At 35.2% G+C, this 25135-nt stretch overlaps 1 protein-coding gene across 5 annotated transcripts in view; it reads right to left on the reverse strand.

Moving 5' to 3' along the window:
• The window catches only part of LOC136036921 (ras-specific guanine nucleotide-releasing factor RalGPS2-like), a 147499-nt gene that overhangs the window by 49851 nt on the left and 72513 nt on the right, over positions 1–25135 (reverse strand). For all 5 annotated transcript variants that reach the window (XM_065719301.1, XM_065719300.1, XM_065719304.1 and 2 more), the window contains 3 exons: positions 14764–14927; positions 6084–6226; positions 4482–4701 (listed from right to left, as the gene is read on the reverse strand). In XM_065719301.1, coding sequence (XP_065575373.1) covers positions 4482–4701; positions 6084–6226; positions 14764–14927 — 527 coding nt within the window. The remainder of the gene's footprint in view (positions 1–4481; positions 4702–6083; positions 6227–14763; positions 14928–25135) is intronic.

Below are 25135 nucleotides of genomic sequence, written 5' to 3' on the forward strand. Positions count from 1 at the left end.
GCTCAGATTCTTTATGATTTTGAACCAACCAATAGTGGCTGGAAACACCCAAGAGAAAGAGCAAAGTTCTGGTGGAATGACAGTCTCGGGAAGTTTCTGGACCAGGCTGGAATTTTGCTGTCTGATGCAGAGGCCCTCGCTCCACACCACCACAAACGGAGAAGGTTGACGACGCTCTCGACACCACCCCAGCTTGAGGATTAGGCTAAGTAAGCCATTTTTATTTAACAATTTTAGCAGAAATTCTCCCATAAACATTACAGGTCAGTTTATTTGAATCAATTTTGCTAAAATTGCAAAGCAATCCATCTTCAGTCCGTGTTTTTGATTTTCGAACAATTGGATGATAAAAATTCAAATGATTTGAACTGATAAGCCGTTACAGTTTTATGGGTTTCCACATTAGCCTAGTATGAAAGGACTTGTCTACGAATGAAAGGTTACGTCTAACCAAACCGCTGAGCATAGAAAATTACGTACATAGTATGAAAGCTGCTTATTACGGCAAAAAGCCAGAATAAACAGCACCAATAATTAGCAGAATTCTAGAGAAGATAGAATCAAATTTCGATTTTAGGGCAGAGAGGAATACGGAAAGTGGATGTCGTAAATATCTCATCAGTCATGTTCTGTTCCTGTCGAAAAAAACTGCTACACTACTCGATATCCTTTTTATGTAGTTTCGAAAACCCCACTGCCTTTCCATGACGATAAATAAGAGTTCGAATTGGGAAAAATCCTTTTAATAGACAGTGAAAAACAATCACAAGAAATTCAAGATATTTCGATCATATATTCAGTGATCGTCATCGGCAGAAATACTTCTGACCATCAGTATTTCTGCTGATGACGATCACTGTATATGCGACCGAAATATCCACTATATTTTCAGATTTTTTTATTATTTTTTATTGTCTAATAAAAAGATTTATCTCTATTCAAACTATTATTTAGTATCCTTTTTTGTGACACTTCCAGTAGCTGTGAAAGATATGTAATAAAATCATGTAACAAATAATTAACGACGAATTATCATGTTTTACATTAAAATTTAGACCAATTACGTTAAAACCAATAATGAATTTCACCAATTATGTAAATTACGACCAATTACGTTAGAATTTAAATAAATCCAATGGTGAGACAGTCTACTTTCAAGCCATGTAATAGATATCTTGTAGTGATTTAACTCTAAATACATAGTGTTTTCCTGCTTCCAAAGGAAACATACTAGACATATAAAAGTAGTAAACCTAGATTCTTTATTTTATACTTTTTCCAACACACCGACAATACACACCCGTTCTCCTGACGTTTCCAGAAGTACAATTACTAAAATTAACTTATAGTTATAATTATATATAATTATAGTTATTAATTATATATATATAACTATTGTGATAATTATAATTAATTTATCTATAATTTATTTTTGGCAATTACATCTAGTGTACTACCTCCAAAAATGAGCAAATGTATTGATTAAAATGAAAATACCCTAAACAGGGACAATAAGTTCCTAATCTAGACATAATGTATAGGCCTATAGATTTAGAGACCCTGGTTGGGGTTACTTCTTTAACATTACCTGTTCAAGAATTGTTTCTTACTTTAAAATTAAACACAGAGTATTTCTTAGTTGGAATAGTAAAGAACAAGCCACAGGAAGTGTGGCAGCACAGTCACTGAAATATGGCACCATACCCCAGAGAAGCAACTTTTTAAAACATATTTGTGTTAAATTATCTTGCTGAAACATTTCGTTTTTTACTATGAATGCGTACGAAAATGCAGTTTTAGTCAAAACTGATTTAATTTTAGATGTTATGTTTTATTAATTAAAAAAGCGAGTACACAGCAATTTCCTTTAACACGAGCCCTTAAACAGCTGTCCACGATGTTCTAATGCCGTGCTAGCTGCGGAGAAGGAAAATACGAAAAAGAGGTCTTTCCCGTGCCAAAAAAGGGATTTTTTCTAGACGTTCAAGAAATTTGCTGTTCAAGCCGATGGTTTGTGAGTTTTCTGTATAGGGTTTTCTAGACAAATCCTTCCTATGGATTCTTTCAAGGCAATTTCAAAAGTATACTTTTTGTTTCGATCCGACGTCATTTTGAAAGGTTTTAGGCTCTTTATCGATTGCTATGGGCCACGTATTATGCCATTACGTACTGACTCACGTCATTATAACAAACATCATAATATAGTTTTTACTTTACAAGCCATTTATGGTTTTATCCTACTTTTACGACGCCATTCATCGCCATGTATACGAGAATGCAGTTTGGTTTTCTAAAAAAAAATGATTTGATTCAAAAATTGTGTTTTGTCAATTAGCACTAGATGTAACAAGTTCCTTTAAAATGAGCCCTTAAACAGCTCTCTATTATATTCCATTCCCCCAATAGCTGTGGAAAAGGAATAAACGGAGTAATGAGTAGGGAGTGGGAGGAGTAAGGAGTAGACAGAAAAGGAGTAAACATTGTTACAGCCAAGGATTTTCCTTGTTCTTCAAGCCAAGGGACTGTAAGTTTCCTGTGATGGGTTTTCGACCAAGGCAATTCAAATAGGTGGCGCTTTGTTTCAGGGGCTTTTGGCGCTGTTTTTGCTTACTATGGGCCATTTTCGTCCTTTACTAAGAATAGGAACTACGACATATAGTTCAACTCAATGAGGTCATGATCTTTAGAAAATAGCGGAAAAAATTAATATATTTGAAGTTAAAGTGTGATTGACTCGAAGCACTCAGTGATCTTTCTCTGGTTCAAAATGATCAAATAAGTTTTGTAGGATAGGATGATCCCTATTGCAAGTATTACCTTAAGAATATGTCTTAAATATATCTTAAACATTAATTTTTTTGCGTAATAAGGCACGCAGACATTGCAACTTCCTTTCAAATTGGTCATTTGAAATATAAAAGGATACATAAAGTCAAACCGTGTCTGTTCAATCATGGTCGCAGCGGTAGCATGAAACCTAGAAAATGATGAACCTCGCCCAATAGTAACCCAAAATTAATTATTTTGAAACCAAATCCGATCGAAATGAAAAGTATACCGCCATGGCCATGGTCGAAAACCCTATGCATGTAACTTGCAGTCCCCATGCAAACAAGCGATTTTCCGAATTCAAAAAAAAAAAAAAAAATCTCTTTAATAAGAATACTTACAGTGAGTATTTCTAGGGACTTTTCCCAATCAACAAAATTATCACAATAAATGATAGCAAAAACATGGAAGTAATTGATAAGAAAATGAGATAGTCAAATTGAGATAATAAATCAGAGGTATTATGATAGTAAAAGTTGCCTTTTACGAAAGTCCAAATCTGTACAATAAAAATAATGTTTACACAGTGAAACACTGACATAAGTTGACCCTATCCTGTTTCGAAGGATGTATTTTTCAAAATGTAGGAGAGAGGAGGGGGGGGGGCAATTTTGTAGTTAATCGATTTGATCAATTAAAATATCAAAGATAATATTTTTTGAATGAAAATGACTCATAAAAGGTTTTTTTCAAAATCCAGAGAGAGGGAAGAAGGGGAGGAGGCAATAGCTGAAATATAATACAAGCAAGCCTCTTTGTAAGTGGATTACTAATGCTGTACAACATCAAAACAGGTGACCTTAGACCATTCCTTGATACCAATGCGCACCCAAGGATAAGTCCGTCAATCGAAAACTTGTACCTGAAGAACATTGCAGCAATTCCAAATTAACTAAAATTCTTTTTAAGAAATTTATTATTAATCTAAAATTCACCTATTGCAACCTTATCTTTATCAGGTTTGTTTCAAATTTTCCTCATAAAGAGATCCAAGCTCATGAGGTTTAATTTTTATACTATCCTTTCGATTTTATCTGCATTTTATATTATTCTGCACTGGGGACGGTTGAGCGGAGGTCTCGATCGAAATATTTGCATAATTTTCTTCTGTTTTTCACTGGCTGTTATTGTCCTCGTTTCACTCTTCTTTGTAATTCTTTCGTTTTGTAATGATCAGCCAGTGTGGTCTCAGAAATTATGTAAAACAAAGATTCCTCCTGTTCAACAAAAACAGGAAACAGAGATATCCTCATCAACTACAAAAGAATCAGTGGGGCAAGTCCTTTTGGTGTCCTTGTCGGTACAAGCTTTTGTGTAGTAGAAAATTGTGCAGCAGAACATTGTACAGTAGAACACAAAATCTATCTTTTGTGCAGTAGAAAATAAAATACATCCTTTGTGCAGTAGAAAATTTATCTTATATAATGGAATCCAAAGAAGATGAAAATTAATAGCTAGAATAACTATGACTAAAAAAACTTTATAACAACCTAAGCCAATAAAACATTAGAATATATTAGTTTTAAACATTAGCTTTCGTTTCACGAATAGAATATAAAGAGGAGGCAGTGAAAATGAAAAAAAAAAAAAAAAAAAAAAAAAAAAAAACAACAGAAAAAGAAGAAGCAGGAGGAGCAAAAATGGAGCAGTACCTATATTGATCTTCTTCTAGAAGGTTTAACAAGCCTTCAATATACCTAAGGGAGAGTAAGTGGTCACGAATGCGAGGCCGTGCCCGAAGAAAAGAATAATCCGACGTTTGATACGACGTGATTGTCCTGAGTATGTTGTTGGTGCTGAGTTCTCTATTGCTTGATCCCCAAGGACTAGTCCGAAGATCTTTGAGGTATACAAGGTCAGTCAGATATAGGCCTGGAAAGAGGCAAAAAGAGAACTTCATTATAACAAACAAGCAACAACTACAGTTTTACGGCCATCCTTAAGAAGTAAAGAAATGATCCGAAGGGGTGACAAAAATGCACTAAAATGAGAGAAAAAAAAACAAACAAAAAACATTGTTCACAGCACACTTCCTAATCGGCACCACAAACCTTAGAACAAAATAATTTCGTCAAACGTAATATTCTATTCATACCCTGAAAGTCAATAATTTTTAATTTTATCCCCCACCCAAAAAAAAGAAGACTAAAATTCAAGTTAATAAAAAGTATTTTTTAGATTAGAGTCTTGAACGAACATATATCACCGTGATATTTTTTATATTCTGATCCAAATGGTCCCAACTCCTAATGCCCCTATGAAGTACAGAATACGTCAACCGTGTCAACAGAAGTAGAGATAATATATAAGTTGATGCAATAATTTAAGTCAAAAATCCTGGCGTTACTGAACCCATGTCCCCTTATAACCGTATATCGACCCCTTATAACCATCCACCTGCACACGTAAAGATGACCCTCATCTAATGACTGGCTTGAAGGACTCACTCCCATGAGTATTTAAGAATCTTGGATACAAGTCGTATTTTTTCCGTTCTTACCCCACCCCACCCCTACCAAGCAATTCAAGGGAGGAAATCTGCTCTAGGTACTGTGGCTGAGGAGGGAGGGGGCGCAGTTGGGGGTTATCCACCCTGATCGAATTTTTCACTTTGATTGGTCTTTTTTTTACTAATGTTTGATTCTGGAAGGGAGCTGTACTTTATTTTTCGCCGTGCACCACCAAGCCTGGAAACGGTTCTGCCCCTCCCTCCGCCTGTTGATGCTTGAACGCATTCATAAACAAAACGAAGGGGAGGGGGGAGGGAGTGCGTGACAAGTCCCATTTTATTGGGAAAATGTTTTCAAAAGGCAATAATAGTTAGAGTAGCGAAGCGTTGTTATAGAGAGATGAATTTAAGCAGAGAGAGCGGAGATCTGACGGAGGCGACCTCCTTCTTTATATTGAGGAGAATTCTGTTTAATCTTGCACAGGCGAATACACCTAAATGAGCAATCATCCTCGAGGCCACCCTATTTTTAGAGGCCTTTCAATCTCTTTGGTACCAAAATTAGCAAGTTGATTCTCAGACTTCAGATGGAAAGACACCTAACCTGTTTGCCAAAGAACCAAATTAGGAAGAAGATGATTAAATTTGAAAATAAGAGATTTTTGCGTCAAATTTACAAAAGTCCATTACAAAAAAAAAGTTTTAAATAAATTAATAAAATCATGCGAGTCTAAAAATTAAACACTGAATTACTCCTTAAAATAAATTAAATGATAAATTAAAAAATTGGAAAATAAAAGACTACCTAAATAAGGAATACAAGGTAGTTTTAGACAGTCCATAACTTCACGAAGTTTTGAAAAATTTTCTTCACTACTGAAAACATCCAAGAGTTTCCTGAATAGCTGCTGATCCTTTTTAGAAACATATTGCCAGGTTAATTTTAACCTAAAAGTGGGATATTAGCAGTTATAAGCACTGTACATATTACAGAAGATAACAAAGAATAGAGAGTACATTCAGAAAAGTAGTGTCAAACAATTTCAATATAAAGGGCCATCTTCGTACAAAGGTTGTGGCAAACAATTTCAATGTGAAGAGCCACCTTCGTACTAAAGATGTGCCATACAATTTCAGTGTAAAGGGCCACTTTCGCATAAAAGTCGTGGCGAACAGTTTCAATGAAAAGGGCCACCTTCGTGCAAGATTTGTGGCAAACACTTTCAATGTGAAGAGCCACCTTCGTAAAAAAGTTGTGGCAAACATTTTCAATGCAAAGGGCCACCTTTGTACAAAAGTTGTGGCAAACAATTTCAATGTAAAGGGCCACATACGTACAAAAGTTGTGGCATACAGTTTCAATGTAAAGGGCTCCCTTCGTACAAAAGTTGTGGCAAACAATTTCAACGTAAAGGGCCACCTTCGTACAAAAGTTTTGGCAAACAATTTCAATTTAAAACGGCCCCCTTCGTACAAAAGTTGAGGCAAATAATTTCAATGTAAAGGGCCACCATCGTGTTAAAGTGGTGGCAAACAATTTCAATGTAAAGGACCACCTTCGTACAGAAGTTGTGACAAACAATTTCAATGTAAAGGACCACCTTCGTACAAAAAAATATGGACAGATCTGATGAGAGAAATGGCGGAAGTTACAAAGTCCATGGGAGCTAGAAGGATTTAAGATTTTTTTTAAAGCAAAAATCTACGTAACTAATTTAATGTTTTTTATGACATTCGTTCTTCGATTATGAACGTTATAGAATATTAACAATAATACTGTACTTCTAACAAGAGATTAAATAAGTTTTTTTTTATAAAAGTAAAGAGCAAAATTATGTTCAAAGAAGAGTACAAAAATAACAGATATTATTATGACTAATCAGCAAAAACTGAATAAAAATAACTTGATGAAAATTCAACTAATAATGAACTTATAATTTACACAAAAATAAAACTAAAATTCAACTAAAACTCAAATCGAAGAGAAATTACTAGACAAATGAGCGAGGAGGTCATCTTCTAAGCGTAAAACTAGCAAAAATCCTCATCAATAAATAAAAGGAACTAAAAACAAACATAAATTGCAAAATATAACCGAGTCAAACTCAAGACGAGCAAAAATTAACATTAGTATCGCTAAAAATCACCATGCCTCCTCAAGACCAGAAGACAGTTTGCACTCCACTGAAAAAAAAAAAAAATGACTGGATTGTCAGTTTAATATACATATACTGATATATGATTCTTAAAGTTTTATATTTTTTCTATTTATTAAAGCTAAAAGGCGAAAACCTTTTAAATGTATTTGGTTTACTTAAATCATACAATAAATAACGAGTCAAACTCAAAACGAGCAAAAAGTAGCATGAGTAGGGCTGACAGCCCCAATGCCTTCTCGAGACCAGAACATAATTTGCGCTTTACTGAAAACTAAATATATTTAAAATGTTTTCACTTTCATTTTACTTGTTGAAAATGTTTTTACTACAGATATGAAGGGGAAATTCTCCCCCTTGCACCCCAAATATAGCGCGAGTGTCATTTGCGCTTTACTGAAAGTATATATTTTAAGCGATTTCAAAGCGACAAAGAAATGACAAATTAACTTTTTGTCAAATAAAAGCCCAAGGTCGTATCTAGAGTAAAGGACTTACCTGGCTTAAGCTCACCCCCCGGTCCCCATCGCCCAAAGGTTAAATTCTACTCTTAAAAAAGCCACAAAAATGCAAATAAACTAATCTTGATGCGCTTAGTAAAGTTTTATTTGTACCCCTCCCCCCTCAAATAAAACACCCAAAACAATGTTCTGGGGTGAAGGGTGTTACTGTGGTTCAGCCCCCTAACCCTTTGCTCAAATGTTTGATTCGATTTAAAAAAAAATGCATATAAATGGCTTTTTATGCGTTTTGTATTTTTTTGTATTTTTTGGTAACACCCGCTTCAAAAAATAATAGCTTCTTCTCCAAAAATAATCCTAGACATAAAAATAAACTAAACTGTTCACAATACATATTTCAATGAAATACAGTTTAGTTTGTAAAACGAATGAAAAGCGAAAGAAAGCCATTTTTTGTGTAAAAATTGATTCTTCCTGAGATATCCTTTTTTTGCTTTGTGATCAATGTTGTACCAAAGAAAAACTAAATTAATCTTCAATTAATTAATAAACAAACCCATAATGATTAAAAAATCAAATTCTATTAACAATCAAGATCACTCCAAAGAAAAATTTCCCTTTAAAAAAAAGTTTTACGTCTGAATTCTTCTTTTAATTTTATTTCATTTAAACATACAGGGCAATGGTGGAAAGGCAGTGTGGTCTTCGAAGTTATCTAAGTAGTTTTATTATTTTGAAGAAATCCATTTTATTCTCTGGAGTTAAGTTTAACATTGACACAACTATTCGGCTCTTTTATCCATTTTAACAGAATGTGTTTGGAATGAAAAAATATCAATGGAACTTCAGTGCATATCAGCCAGATGAAACTAGATCAAATAGAAAATAATGATAAAAGACAACAATAAAAGAGAAATCTCTTAGATAATAAATAAATTAGATAATAAATAGATAATAGATCTTAGATAATAAATCTTTCAATAAAGCGTGAATGGCACTCTCACTGTAACTGGTGTGTAAGGGAGAAGAATTCCCCCTTTATATATAGGGTAAAAACATTTTAGATAAGTTAAAATAAAGTGAAAACATTTTAAATGTTTTTTTTTTCAGCAGAGCGCAAATATATTCTGGTCTTGAGAAGGCCATGAATATCAGTATATGTATATTAAACTGACAATTTCAATCCAAGCATTTATTTTTTCAGTAAAGTGCAAACTATGTCCTGGTCTTGAGAAGACATGGTGGTTTTCAGCCTTTCGCATGTTAACTTTTACTGGTTTTGATTTTGAGTCGGTCATTTATTGTAATTTCTATTCGTTTTGCTTTCATTTATTTATTGATGGTGATTTATGCTAGTTTTACGCTTGGAAGACGACTTCCTCGCTCATTTGTCTAGTAATTTCCGTTAATTTTGAGTGTTAGTTGAATATTAGTTTGATTTTTGTGTAAATGTTGCGGCTCTGGGACAAGTACGAGAGGCTAAGGATCGGAGGAATGTTCTGCAGGAGCATCTACCGGCGGTCAACTCGATTACTGCCGAGAAGATGGCCCTAATTACCTTTGGAAGTATCGCCCTATCTCTGAAAAGCAGAATCATGAGGGCCCCGATAGCATCCCAGAGTCTGAGTGGATTGCCTATATCAAAAGTAAGTTTGTATAACCCAACAGCAGTGCAGAATTTTTTTTTCGATAGTGAGGTGGTTTCTTTGCTTGGTTCTAGTTAAAAACCAAATTCTACTCTGATGACACCGTCTGCTATTAAGGAGGCTCTGTCGAAGCTGATAAAAGAAGAAATTCTCGGCGAGCACCAACAGTATTTGGGCTGAGCATTTTATTACCACAAATGACTTCCTCTATATCCACCTTGCATTACTTTTTCAAATGGTTTTTAACGTTGGTGCCGTTCCAGACAGTTTATGCATTGGAGTGATGAGGTCAGATCTGAAAAAGAATAAACCAAAATCATCCTGTTCAGCATATAGGCTAGTGACTGTGTCAAGCGTTTTCGCAAAGATATTTGAGTTTCTGATTGTTGACCACTTAAAAGAAAAGTGTATTATACCACCATTCCAGTTCAGGTTCCAGTCAGGTCTAGGTTGCTTTCATGACCTTAGAAGTATCTGCAATATACTCAGAGATACAAAATCATCTGGGAGTACTCTGGTTCTTGGAACATACGATGATATGAATGCTTTTGGTTCTCTTATCCACTCGTAGGCCATTTTGAAAATGCATGGCCGTGGTGTTAGTCTTGATGCAATTTTCCCATTATATTATATGTAAAGGCATCTAAAAGTTCGTTTGAAGTTGGCAAATGTACTTTGGGATAGTGAGCTCCCTGTATTTGTCGGAATAAAGCAAGGAGCCATCTCATCACCGATGAGCTAAAACATCGCGTCTCTTCCTGTGCAGATTGGCCTACCTATTAGTTGCATTTCAAAAAGGATGGATACATAAGTGCTTTGTTATGCGTACGATCGGTTAAACCCGCACCGGTCAATAGCTAGTCTTCAACGGAGGTTTGATAACCTATCCGATAGATATCTACAAACAGGACTAAGCATGAATGCTAACAATGAATGTTCTTTAACTTACACCTAGGTGTGCCTGATCTAGGTGAAAGTGAGGTGGCACCCACCACTGTACTAAGATATTTAGGTCTCCCGATTTGGTCTTCGATTAAGAATACACGAAAGCTTTTAACTCAGAATGCTGAACGCAAATTTGGAATTGCTTAAGCTAGTGGGGTTACATCGCAGCTTAATCTGGAACGGAAATCCCTTTCTGAAATATATATTAGTATGGCTCTCCCGCATATTCTATATTTGACCCCATTTTCGAACATTTTTACTGAATCTGATAGGCGAGTGTTGCGAAACTGTTATTTTCAGTACGCGAAGTTTTTGGTTCAGGCCCCTTGATGGTTCAAGAATAGGTACATCTTTAACCGTTTTGGTGAGATGGAACCGGTTCAGGCCGGGATGAACAGTTTCAAAAACTGATTAACCAGTCCTCTTCTCACCCGTGGAAGGGCGTACTACATCAGATTCGGTATTATTAGTAATTTTTGTATATATTTATGACATGGTTGTTTTATTTTCTTTCCATTAGAGTGCTCCATCGTTTTCTTTTTTTGTTTATAGATGGGTAATAAAAAACATTCATTCAATATAAAACGTAGCAATTAAACGAAATAAGGTAAAGATCGAAAACCCAAAAAGAATAAAAAGAAAAAAGAACAATATATAGAATAAAATAATTTAAGGAATGAAAAGAATGATATATATATATGTAAATAGCACAAAATATGACTACTTTTTTTTAAATAATACGATAAATGAATCAATATTCAAATGTCCTATATCCCTGTTAATTGACAAACCTGTGAAATTTTTTTTTTCTATGGCTTCCCTAGCCCATTACGTAGAACCTGTATCGTTAGGTATATCTGTTAATAACTCAAATTATACAAATGGTCAGGTTGATGGAAAAATATGTTCTGCTGAAGCCAAAACAAAAGTTTCGAAGGGGGGCGGGTCTGAAATATATGGAATTAAGGTGCATAAGAAAGGGTTCCAAAAACTGTTGTTGAGCTCGGCCAATGTAAAACTTACCACAGATCAAGGAATAATATACACCCCGCTCTCTAAATGGCCACAAGTTTTAAATTCTCAAATCTAGAAATCTACACAAAACTCGGATCGATTTGAAACAAGCATCACCGTTATTTTTTTTAGTAAAATTCGATGAACTTTTTAGGGGTGGTACATAACGTAGAGACGTAGCTATCAAAAATTTTAGAATCAGGTTGTGTGTTTCTTGGATTTTTCTTTCTTTTTTTTCCATACCACATTTCCATTAAAAAGAGAATGAAAATATTGAAAAACGGGTATACTATTTTAAATAAAAAGTGAAAAAAAACCTTTTAATTATAAGAAATGCCCAAATATTTCGACTTTGTATTCGGAACCCTATAACAATGAAAAAAAAATATATATATAAATAAATTAAATCGATAGAACATACAAATAACCAGGAAAAAGCCACAAACGAAAAAGCCTAAAAACTCAAATCTTATCAATATACAATATGATAATTATTCAGCACTGCATATAGCAAGAAAAAAAACGTAATTAAATGAAATACAACATTCTTAAAGGAGTTTTTCTAAAGCATCGTTTTATTTTCATTATTTATTTTTTTGTAATAAAAGAACTAAACCCAGAGAAAAGATGGGCCATGAAAAAACAAAGAAGAAGGAAGAACAAGAAGGGTAATTACAAAAAACTTCGTCTGAATCCAATAATGCACCCCAAGCGTGGAGAAAGAAAGAATTTAACAAATACTAAGTAAAAAAATGTAAAGCCTAAAAGTAAGCAAAAATAAAAGATAAGTAAAAAAGGAAAACCTAAAATTAAGAAAAAAATAAAATAAGAAAAAAAGAAAACATAAAAGTAAGTAAAAATAAAAAGTAAGTAAAAAATAAGCAAAACCGAAGAGTGAGTAAAAAGCAAGTAAAAATAAAAAGTAAGTAAAAAAGGAATGCCTAAAATTAAGTAAGAAATTAAAAAATAAATAAAAAAAGAAACCATAAAAGTAAGCAAAAATAAGAGTTAAGTAAAAAATAAACAAAACCGAAGAGTGAGTAAAACGTAAGTAAAAATAAAAAGTAAGTAACAAAGGAAAAAACTAAAATTGAGTAAAACATAAAAATAAGAAAAAAAGAAACATAAAAGTAAGAAAAAATAAAATTAAGTACACAAGAGCTAAGAGCTCATATGGCATGAGCTCTAGCAAAATTCTAAAAATCAATAGATTGTTTTAAAGGAAAATCAGAGGCTTAATGCCGGTCGGGATTTAAAATAAGAGCTCTGAGTCACGAGGTCCTTCTAAATATCAAAATTCATTAAGATCCAATCACCCACTCGTTTTTCTCATGCCTCAATTTTTCTAATTTTTCCTCTCCCTTCAGCCCCCCAGATGGTCGAATTGGGGAAAACGAATTTATCAAGTCAATTTGTACAGCTCCCTGACACGCCTACCAATTTTCATCTTCCTAGCATGTCCAGGAGCACCAATCTCGCCAAAGCGCTGAACCCCATCCCCTAACTCCCCCAAAGAGAGCGGATCCAGTCCGGTTACGCCAATCTTAGTCAATCTTTTTCCGAGATTTCCGGTTTCCCCCTCCAACTCCCCCCAATGTCAACAGATCTGGTCGGGATTTGAAATAAGAGCTCTGAGACATGAGTTCCTTCTAAATATCAAATTTACACGATATCCTTCCAAGCTTCAAATTTCATTAAGATCCGATCACTCCTTCGTAAGTTAAAATACCTCGTTTTTTCTAATTTTTCAGAATTGACCCCCACCCCCCAACTACCCCAAACAGATCAGATCCGTTCCGGTTACGTCAATAACGTATCTAGGACTTCTGCTTATTTTTCCCACCAAGTTTCATCCCAATTCCTCCACTCTAAGCGTTTTCCAAGATTTTAGGTTCCCCCCTCCAACTCCCCCCAATGTCACCGGATCTGATCAGGATTTAAAATAAGAGCTCTGAGACACGATATCCTTCCAAACATCAAATTTCATTAAAATCCCATCACCCGTTCGTAAGTTAAAAATACTTCATTTTTCTATTTTTTCCGAATTAACTGGCCCCCCACTCCCCCCCCAGACGGTCAAATCGGGAAAACGACTATTTCTAATTTTATCTGGTCCGGTCCCTTATACGCCTGCCAAATTTCATCGTCCTAGCTTACCTAGAAGCACCTAAAGTGGCAAAACCGGGACAGTCCGACAGACCGACAGAATTTGCAATCGCTATATGTCACTTGGTTAATAGCAAGTGCCATAAAAATAAGCAAAACCGAAGAGTGAGTAAAAACCAAGTAAAAAAAAAAGTAAAACTTAAAAGTAAGTAAAAGTAAAAAATAAGTATAAAAAGCAAAACCTAAAAGTAAGTATAAAAAGGGAAACCTAAAAATAAGTAAAAAGTAAAAAAAATGGAAAACCTGAAATCCAAGAAAATGAAAAATAAAATACAGAAAATAGCTACTTCATGACGTAAACCACGGAAGTAGAATACACAATCAATAAGCACAACAAAAACAGAGAATGATGGCGAGTCCGGAGTAGCAACTGCATACTTTCTCTATTTACCGTATTCTTCTTTCCGTATTTCTTCTTTGATTTCAGATTTTACTTTTTTATGTAGTTATGCTGGATATAAGCAAAATGTTCAGGTCACTATTCTCCTTTTTCTTCCTACTGGCCCTTGACCCATTTTCTGGTTTCAAGATTTTCTTCTGTGTTTTAGTAAATCTTGTAATTAATTTTGTTCCCTTCATTGGTTATACTAACAATTAATACTTTGTTATATATTTCCTTGCTCATAATATATCATCCTGGGACTATACCTAAAAAAGTAACAATACCATAGCTTACCACTGTAAACAAGATCGAGCCTTTGAAGAAATCAACAAAACAGACAGATTTAAATAAAAGCGTATAAAAATAACACTGGAAATGAAGCAAGTCTATATCTTTTTCAAAACTTAATCTATAATTTGACAGTTCATCTCATGGACAATCAACTCAGATACAAACTTGATTAGCCAGTTTCAGAGTTCATGCAACAGCTTATCGCTATTGGTATTTTTTAAAACCCCTGAATTCAAAAGATACTGTCATGCCTGTATCATACCTTTTACTTCAAAAGACACTTTTCTTAAATCTCTTTTTAAGAAAAGCTGAACACTGTTGAATCGTTTCAAGACTCGATTCAATTTCCAGTACGATTCATATCCTTTTGAAAATCACGATTAGCGCGATTGTTTTCCATTAGCACTGCTTTTTAAGACTTTACCTGTAAATGGCCTGGTAGTTAAGACCAGAAAGAACAGCATATTTTGCGTGAAAATTCCTCAAATCACTAAGCTTCTTAGCAACTTTAATAAAGTAGACTATCGTGTCAGCTCGCAATTTTGGGTCTTCATGGTTTAAAATTTCTTGAACAACCCAAAGACTTATCTAAAAAAAAAAAAAAACCTTGAACAGAACATTTTTCTCTCTTTTTTTTTGCAAAACTTATATGTACAATCACAGCTTAAAAATATGTTCTTTAGGTAGATTAGGTACAAGATACGATTTTTGGCAGTGATTTTCGAAACGCTTTTATGTAGTTACCAAGACTTATTTGAAAAATAAGTTTTGTTGAACACAAAAAGTGTAGGGGACCCGTGTAGCTGACTATGCCATTAAAGGCAACAAACGCACGAAATTTGCTTGTCACTAGACCCGAGGAATCGGACTTTTCTAAAAGACTGCTGTGCTATTTCGAATATTCAAAAATTCTATGCAAAATCTACATTGCAAGTCGATGAAATCCTAGCCTCTATATTTCGTAGGAAAAAATACTTATGCCCGTTGCAGCATATAGACACGAGTTGCCAGATTGCAGTAATGGGCATCATAGGTTCAAAAATATTGACTAGTTGAAGCTGGGCGTATTCAAAGTTTAAATCTAGCTTAATTAAGTTTTTCGATATTTCCTGAGACGTTCGAAGAAAAATGCAGATATAGTTTTTGATGTTTACTGACGACCAGGTCAATGCCAAATTGGAATGAATACCCCTAGCTTAGGGAAACCTATCAACAATCGTTTTTATGGTTTCGCTGTGGTGTCAAAACAAAAGACCCAAAGCAGGCACAGGGAGTTAATTCATATTGCATACGAAATAACGAACGAAAGACAATTTACTTGGCCGAGCCATAAATTAATATACTAAGTGACCTAGTAGCTCCACAAATCTCATACTGAAAAATAATCCAATATGCTGGAAAAGCTTCTCAAGCTTAAAAGTCAGCCCAAAAGTCGCCTATATGAACATTACCTCGGAAACATATCTTAGTTCGAAAGCTGGCGGGTTATAAACCCATATTGAATACATTTGACAATTTTTAGATTAAAAACACTACTTTTGTCCATCTCTTTAAATAGTCAATATTTACACCGATTCTAAAAGTAGCAATACTTGCAAACATTGCAGGAAATTACATCGAATTACATTTATACCATATCCATTTTCAGACCAGTACATTAAGGCCGTGATTAAGTGAACTAGAAAACATCGAGCTTCAAAATTGAAGTTAAGTTAGCCTTCTGTCTTTTAATTCTCTAGAGACCGTCGATCATCAAAACTTCAAATAGCACCAATTATCAAGTCTTGCAAAGGTTTTGATAGACAGCGTCCTTTGGCGAGATGCTTCAGCCGAGAAATAGTAATATATTTGGCTGCGTCTTGCAAAGCTTGGTTACCGACCAAGGGAGAAGAGAAAATGAGCAAAAGAGCACTATCATTCTCAAGTACAAAATGCCCATGCATATGAAACTGTGACGGCATGCATAGAGTGCATTTTAAAATTTATTGTTTTATCCACTTTTTTTCCTAGGGATAGGCTATTTAAAATACCTCAGTTGATTAATTCGAAACTAAACACCAAACTTAGTTGAAAGCTTTCTTCGAGGATTCTTAGAAAACCAAACTTTTCTGACGAATTAAATTAAAAAAAAATTAACTGAAAGTAAGGAATGGCATTAAAAGTTAAAACGAACAGAAATTACTTCGTATATGAAAGGGACTGCTTCCTCATGAACGCCCCGCTCTTTACGCTAAAGTTTTTTACTGTTTTAAAAATAGAGTTAAGAGAAAGAGTTGGACTTTAGCGTGAAGAGCGGGGCGTTGATGAGGAAGCAGCCCCTTTCATATATGAAGTAATTTCTGTTGGTTTTACGTTGTAATGTCACTCCTTACTTTAAGTTAAAAAACACTTGTTTTTATTTAATTTAATTTCTGAACGTTTTTGAAGCAATGCATGTTTTGATTTATGCTCTCCGCAGATGAACAATTAAAACGAAATTTGCATATTTTTTTTTTGGCTTAGTGGCTTTCACAGTTTTGATCGAATGATTTTGAGGAAAAAAGGAGCGACGAAGGAGGTCTAGTTGCCCTCCGATTTTTTGGTTATTTAAAAAGTTAACTAGAACTTTTGATTTTTTACGAATGTCTTTAATAGTAAAATTATTAGTAAAAATACATTTTATTAGATAAAGATATACGTAACTTACAAATTAGCTTACGTAACGAACTTCTGTATTTTCATATTTTTATTACATATATGAGGGGGTTCACCCCTCGTCAGTACCTCGCTCTTCAAGCTAAAGCTTAAATTTTGTCCCAATTTCTTAAGAATGACCCCTGAATCACAAAAGTCGTAGAATAAATAGTTAAAATTTCTAAAAATACTTTAGCGTAAAGAGCGAGGTATAGGGTTCTGCTCCGCCTCAAGGTTTGTCGCTTGACCTAAATCTCTTGACTTGTCTAGTTCTTCGGCGTACCGCATTATTAACTATACAGGTGTATAGTTACACCTGTAACTAATATTTGGTAAAGGATTATCAATCACTACCTGACCCGTAGCCAATATATTCATAATAATTAATTCAGTGACCAAATGAATTATAAATAAGCGGATTATTTTGAAACTTGAGTAAAAATTCCCTTGGGAACTCTGAATTCTCTTATTGATATTTTCATGGCTTATATATCATATAGGTCAAGATTTATCAGTTGCGAAAATAACTATAATTTCTGATATTATAGTCAATTACATTACGATAAAGGTGAGAGGTGAATAGAAAGGTGTTAGGAAGTAAAGAAGAAGTCAAGATTATCTTGATCAGATCCATATCTACAACCAGCATTGTTTTTATTCTGATAGAGGAAAGTCTTGTCTTGTCTATTTTATGAAACCAAGAAACAAAGGCTAGTTTACAGTACTCATTATATTGTCCTTTTTCTTGTTGAACTCTCACGAAGTAAATTATAAAAATGAACCGAACAACCAGAATCAGGCAAGCAACAAATTCTAACAGTCCAGCCTTCAGTGCTACAAACAGGGGCAAAAATCCCTCAAATAGCACCACATCACACCAGACAGTGGATGGGAACACAGTTGATTCGAGAAAGGACCCAAACCCCCCATCTACTTCACCTGGTAGACCGATACCTAAACTCTCTGCTGAGTCCCAGGTGCTATATGATTTGATTACAAGAATTGATATTTCAGTCGGACAGATTTCATCTGAAATAGCTCTGCTACGAACTGAGCTTGCCCAGAAGCCTAGCTATGAAGAAATGCATAAATATGTAGATGGTGCATTTCTTGACCTTAACTCTCGGTTGCAGAAAATTGAAGAAAAATACACCCAGACTTCCCAGCAGACTGATGAGATACGAGAAATTGTAAGGGAAGAAACCTTCTGCCATCATGAAGCACAACGGAGAAAAATGAATATTATTGTAAAAAATATACCGGAACTAGAAGGAGTTGATGATGTAACTCAAGTGAAGCAAATAATTCAAAACCAGCTTCAACTTCCAGTGCCAACAATATTAAAGGCAACCAGGCTGGGGGAGAAAAAACCAACCACTCAGAATTCTGTTTCAAGATACCAGCCCCTTCTAATTCAGCTGCCAGAATCTGAAATTGCTCTGAAAAGACAGATTGTGCAAATGTCTTATGTGAAAAGAAAAAGCCTACAAACATTCTTTCGCAATGACGTACCCAAACGGTTTAGAACAGCTGGTAGTATTAGTGAACCTCTCTTAAGAGGACCAAAAAACTAATTGAGCATAAGACCATGAGCAGCAGCTCTATTGCTGACAAAGGGAAAGTAAACCCGGCTAGGAAAGTGTGTGCCAATAACCCTGGTACGATACGTCACTCCTACTCATTTCCTAGAATCCTTCTTGCGAATGTAAGGTCACTAGTAAATAAAATGGAGGAACTACAAATTATTCTTGGCAAAAACCAGATTGATATTGCTTGCCTTACAGAAACATGGTCTGCTACAGAAGATTCTTGCTCGATTCCTAATTATGACTCCCATTTTAAGCCCAGATTGGACAAAGATGGTATTCCTCTATCTCATGGTGGAGGAGTTGCTTTTTTTTGTAAGTGTACCCTCCCAAATCGGATTCTATCATTTTCTGAAATAGAGAACAACTCCAAAACTGAAGTTTTATGGCTCTGGACCAGACCCAAAAACCTCCCAAAAGACGTATCTTGCATGATTTTTTGTATTATTTATTACCCTCCCCGTAGTGGATTTAAGAAGGAGCTGACGGCATATCTGCAACTTTATACTGACAGAATTCGCCACAAGTACCCCTATCCTGCAATTACATTATGTGGTGATTTTAATGAGCTAGACCAAAAGTGGCTTAGCGCTGCTCTTAGTCTTGACCAGGTAGTAAAGTCACCTACACGCAGTGATAAAACCCTAGACTTGATTTTTACCAACGATGAAGATTACTACTGTGCCCCGAAAATAGCCCCTCCATTAGGGGCAAGTGACCATCTATGCATCTTTTGGACCCCTTTATCATCCTTTCCCCCTAAACCATTGATCAGTTATTCATATAGACCCATTACTGACGAGAAGATTGCCCATTTCAAAGTAAAACTTAGCTCCAAATCCTGGGCCAATATCCTATGTCTTACCAATGGTGATGAAATGGCTTCTAAGTTTTCAGCTGAACTTTTCCAGTTATACTGTGACACCTTTCCAGTGAAAAAAGTCAGTTACAAATCCAATTGTAAACCATGGATAAATAAAAAAAATTTGTGCCTAATAAATGAACGTGATAGACTCTTTAAGGAAGGATTTTTCCAGGAATCTCGAAAACTTCGAAACATTATTATTAGTGAAATTCGTAAAGCAAGAAAAGAGCATGGTGCTCACGTGCTCAATATGTTACTGTATTCGAACCCTAAGAATTTCCACAAATGTATCCAAGATCTCATGGGAAAGGTCTCTTACTGGATAATGGCAACACAGTGAGTGCAGACATCATAAACGATTATTTTATTTCAACTTGTAAAACTCACCCGCCACTCCAAAATATGCCGGCCAACAGTGCAGTGAGTGACATTCCTGTGATTGGAATACATCAGACCCAACTTAAACTCGATAATCTTGATACAAATAAGACAGTTTACCCAGGTGATATCCCTACCAAATTGATTGCAAAATGTGCCCATTATTTAAGTGTACCTCTAACTGCCATTTTTAACCAATGTCTTGTAGATGGTATTTTTCCAGTGTGTTTTAAACGAGCTATTATATCACCTATACCAAAAAACAAGACCCCAAAAGTCCCCCCTGACTTGAGACCAATATCAAAAACCTCTATCTTCTCTAAAATTTTTGAAAGTTTTATTTACAATTTCCTCTTTGATGATATTCAAGATAAAATTAACCCAAATCAGTTTGGCTTTAGGCCGAATCATAGCACCACCCATTGTTTATGTTATATACTTGACACTGTTTTCAAACATCTTGAGTTAAGTAGTTCCTACGTTGAGGCTGTTTTTGCTGATATTAGTAAAGCCTTTGACAACTTGGATCATCAGACAGTTATTGATAATGCAAGGGCTTTAGGTGTCAGAGATTTTGTTTTACGTATAGTAGTTAGTTTTTTATCTGGTCGTGAGCAATGTGCAGTCCTCCCTAACGGAGATTCATCTGGTTTTACCTCAATTTCCTGTGGAGCACCCCAAGGGACTAAATTGGGTCCTTTAGCATTCTTAATTGTTTTTAACAATGTTTTACCAAACTTTGACAACACTTTTAAATTTGCGGATGATTTGACATTACTTAACCTTTGTCAAACCTCAAACACTTTGGGCGTTAAACTTGACTCACTCATTAACAACTTAAAGAATGATCTGGCCAATGTTAAACTCAATCTGAGCATACCGAAAAGCAGTTTAATGCTATTCTCCTTTTTAAAAAATATACCCCCAATCAATAATTACCTTTGCATCCCAAACTTAAACATGGTTAAGCTACTTGGTGTGCACTTGGACAATGACCTCAAATGGAAATCTCACTCTTTTCACTTATTTAAAACAGGTGGTTTTCTCCTTAGATCTTTCTCCCTCTTTAAACGGTTCTCCATATCAATCCAGAACCTTAAAATAATTTATTGTTCTTATATAAGACCTTGTCTTGAATATGCTTGCCCTGTCTGGCACCCTGGACTGACCAAATCCCAATGTTCTAAAATTGAAAGCATTCAAAAAAGAGCTATAAAAATTATACTGGGGACGTCCTATACTACTTATGATGAAGGTTTGGCCAGACTTGAACTCACTACATTGGAATCACGACGTCACTTCCTTACCATGAACTTCGGGCACAAGTGCCTTAGATCTGACTATCATCGACGTCTTCTTTCCCCCTTCAATGAAAACCCCCCAATCCTTCCCAATGCAAGACTTAATGCTCGTAGAACTCCAAATACTCAACTTGACTTGTGTCCCCAAATGTTGACAATGAGGTACAAAAACTCTTTCGTTCCCTATTTTGTTTCGCATTTTAATAATTGATTTAACTTTGTAACTACGTTTATCCCTTAACATTTATTTTATCATTGTAATTATAATTGTTCTGACGTGCTTATGCTAGCTTGTGTGCTATTTTAGCCAATAAATCATATTCTATTCTATTCTATATTTGCATCTACCAAGCTCCAAATACTTTTTACAAAGGCTCTGTCTATGTGTGGTAACACTTTTAAGATGTATACCTCGCTTTGATTTAATTTTCCCCATGATTTCGGCTTTGTGTGCACAACTTTACTGAAGGCTCCTGACCATTTCTCACCTCTAGGTTCCTTCATTGCATTGAAATAGTTTATGAAAATTTCACACTCTATTAACTTGTCATTTTGGTAACTAGGGGGTATTATCGGCGATCTAAAACGATTCTTTCTGGCAACCGACTTGTTAGAGGAAATAGAGCAAAATCCTTGCAAACATTTTCTAGCATCTTCAAGAAGCGATGACCTGATATTAAAAGCGGCATCTTCCGCCAATGAATACTTGAGTACTTTTTAAATATAAACTTTCAATTTAACATGGGATTTTCGAGTTCCATCAGTTCACTTAATCACGGCCTTAATGGGGGGTCCACTTTGCCCTGTCACTGTCTTTGGCTTTATGCATTTACCCTCCCCTGTTGCTGATTGGATTCCAATCTCTACTAACTTATGAAAAAGGCCTAGAACTCTCAATTTTTAATTTAATGAGTATCCTCCATACTTTCTACAACTCTGAGATGGAGGTGAAGATGAGGAAGGGGCAGTCCCCCTAAAAATGGAATGAATCCTGTCCATTTTCGGGTTATTGTTACTTTCATAATAACAGCATAGACCAGAAATATTCTCAGAAATCAAGAGGGATGAAATATTAATTTCATTTCTTGATGTGTTTTTTTTTAAGTTGTTATTACTCCCCCCCCCCTAGAAAATGACCCCCAAAACAAAAATCTTTGATACAGCCCAGGGGATTATACATTAGTTTATACCTCCATCCTCCCCTTGTTACTTTCTTAGAACTAATTCTGTATCAAACAGTTCGTGGTAACGAACTGTAGTAAGGAGCGACCCGGCTCAATAGAAACCAAAACTCTAAAAAATGGAATTTTGATACCAATAGCTACATCAAAAGAATCGCATTTTAATGCTGATTTTAAATATATAAGCTTCATCAAGTTTAGTCTTACGCACCAAAAGTTGCGAGCCTGAGAAAATTTGTGTGATTTTAAAAAATAGGGGAAACACCCCCTAAAAGTCATAGAATCTTAACGAAAATTACACCATCAGATTCAGCGTATCAGAGAACCCTACTGTAAAAGTTTCAAGCTCCTATCTACAAAAATGTGGAATTTTATATTTTTTGCCAGAAGGCAGATCACGGATGCGTGTTTATTTGTTTGTTTGTTTTTTTGTTTTTTTTTTCTCAGGGGTGATCGTATCGACCCAGTTGTCCTAGAATGTTGCGAGAGGGCTCATTCTAACGAAAATGAAAAGTTCTAGTGCCCTTTTTAAATGACCAAAAAAATTGGAGGGCACCTAGGCCCCCTCCCACGCTAATTATTTTCCCAAAGTCAACGGATCAAAATTCTGAGGGGCTGCTTCCTCATCAACGCCGCGCTCTTTACGCTAAAGTTTTTTACTGTTTTAAAAAGAAGAGTTGAGAGAAAGAGTCAAACTTTAGCATAAAGAGCGGGTCGCTGATGAGGAAGCAGCCCCTTTCATATACGAAGTAATTTCTGTTCGTTTTAAGTTTTAATGTCGCTCCTTACTTTCAGTTGAAAAAACTCGTTTTTTTTATTTAATTTATCTGAAGGCTTGATGAGAGTAAGGATGTTTTGGTATTAAAATGCACCCTTTGATGCATCTTTCTTCCTTCTTATTTAGCCAAAGTATTTTTAAGGTCTATGTAAGTATCAATTTCTTAGGTAAATCCTCTTTTTTCTTACAATTCCAAACATTTGCACAAGGGCTTTAAAGCTCTGCAATTGGGCTCTATGATTGTTTTATAGCTGTAAGAGAGGAAGGGAGATGCCTCAGAGGGTTTATTTTAATACTAAAACACCCCAACTCTCATTTAGCCTTCAGATAAATATAGAATTAGTCCTTAGGGAGAAATTAATATATCATCCCCAGCGCTGTATCTAGGGCTTTAGTTAGTTTTTTTTTTTGATTAAAAAAAAATAAAAATAAACACATCAAAAATGTGATATTGATTTTTAATCCTTATTGGTTTCTGGGAATTTTTCTGGTCTGTGCTGTTATTATGAAAGCAAAGAGTAACATTAAACCCCAAAAATGAGCAGAATTTATTCTGTATAGGAGGGGGAATGCCCCTTCCTCATCCTACCTCTGCCTCACGATTGTAGAAACTTCAGAGGATGTTCATTCAATTAGAAATTTATTGTTCTAGTCCTTTTTTTATAAGTCAAAAGGGATTGGAAACCAAGCAGCCGCGGAACGGGATATTTTCCGCGGCGGTATTTTCAGGGGGAGGGGGAGGTATTTTCAGGGGGAGGGTGGTAAATACCTGGACCTGTAGACAGTGACTGAATGAATGGAACCTCCATTAACATGCTTAAAAAAAGGTAGAAATAAATCTGTCTTTAATGGTTTCTAACATCCAACTTTCTTTGATTGTTGACAACAAAACAGCTTTCTTATGAATCCTCTTGACAGGCATTTATGTCGTGGCCTTAAAAACAAGCTATTCCAGCAAGGTAGAACATGCAATGATTCTAACTTGTTTTTTACGCAATGATATTGTCTCATATTTGCAGATTACTGAAAAACAAAGCATGGTGGTTTAGTTGCACAAGGGTTCAGTTATACAAGTGTTCATTTGCAGAGGGGTTTAGTTCCACAGTGGTTCAGTTGCACAGTTGTTCAGTTGTATGGGACACAGTTAGTGGCATGAGGGTTCAGTTAGACAAGGGTTCACTTGCACAGGGTTTCAGTTATATGGGATTTGGGTGCATGGTGGTTCAGTTGCTTGGGGTGCAGTTACACGCACACCACTGTATTAGGACCGCTATTATTTCTAGAAATGATTAATGAATTTTGATAAGAAGTTCTCTCAAAGATGGAAATATGTGGATGAATTGTCAATCCTTGAAGTGTCAGAGGAATATTATAAGTGATCCCCTCTATGCCTAACGCTTGTTTCAGATGAAGATAAGAATCTAAATATGAATGTAAATACCATCAAATCAAATACAATGATGATAAACTTCACGAAATCCACTCCCATTTTTCTAGACCCTTTCCCACCCTAATGCTAGACAAACTTGTTAAGATCTTTTGTGTCACAATTTCTAATAATCTTCAGTTGGATATACTTGTTTTGAATATTTAAACAATCAAATATATCACTATCCATCAATTAAAGTTTAAACAAATTTTAGGTGTCTTAAGATGCCTTCCCTCCATGTTTACTTATCTTTTGAATGGCCAATATTGGAATATGGATGTCTGGTCTGACATTTACAACTTTCAAGTGAACTTAGCAACAAAATTAAGCTGGTCTAAAAGTGTTTGCTCAGGATCATTTGCAAAGAGAACAAAATGTTGTTCTCCTTCCTCCTTGAAGCCACACTCAATTTCACCTTAAAAGAAAGGAGGGATAAAATTTACTTGCGTTTCCTGTACTGAGGATTTTTTCCCCAATTTTACAACCCCACTAATTTTCTGTTTGGTAATATTTTCTGTTTAGACCAAATTAGATCATGGTTACCACTCCTGAGTCGGCTAGAAGTAAACCCTAAGTCCCCTGCTTAGCCCCATTAGGAATATCAG

This window comes from Artemia franciscana, chromosome 16 (assembly GCF_032884065.1).
Source record: "Artemia franciscana chromosome 16, ASM3288406v1, whole genome shotgun sequence".
In the NCBI taxonomy this organism is placed as follows: domain Eukaryota; kingdom Metazoa; phylum Arthropoda; class Branchiopoda; order Anostraca; family Artemiidae; genus Artemia; species Artemia franciscana.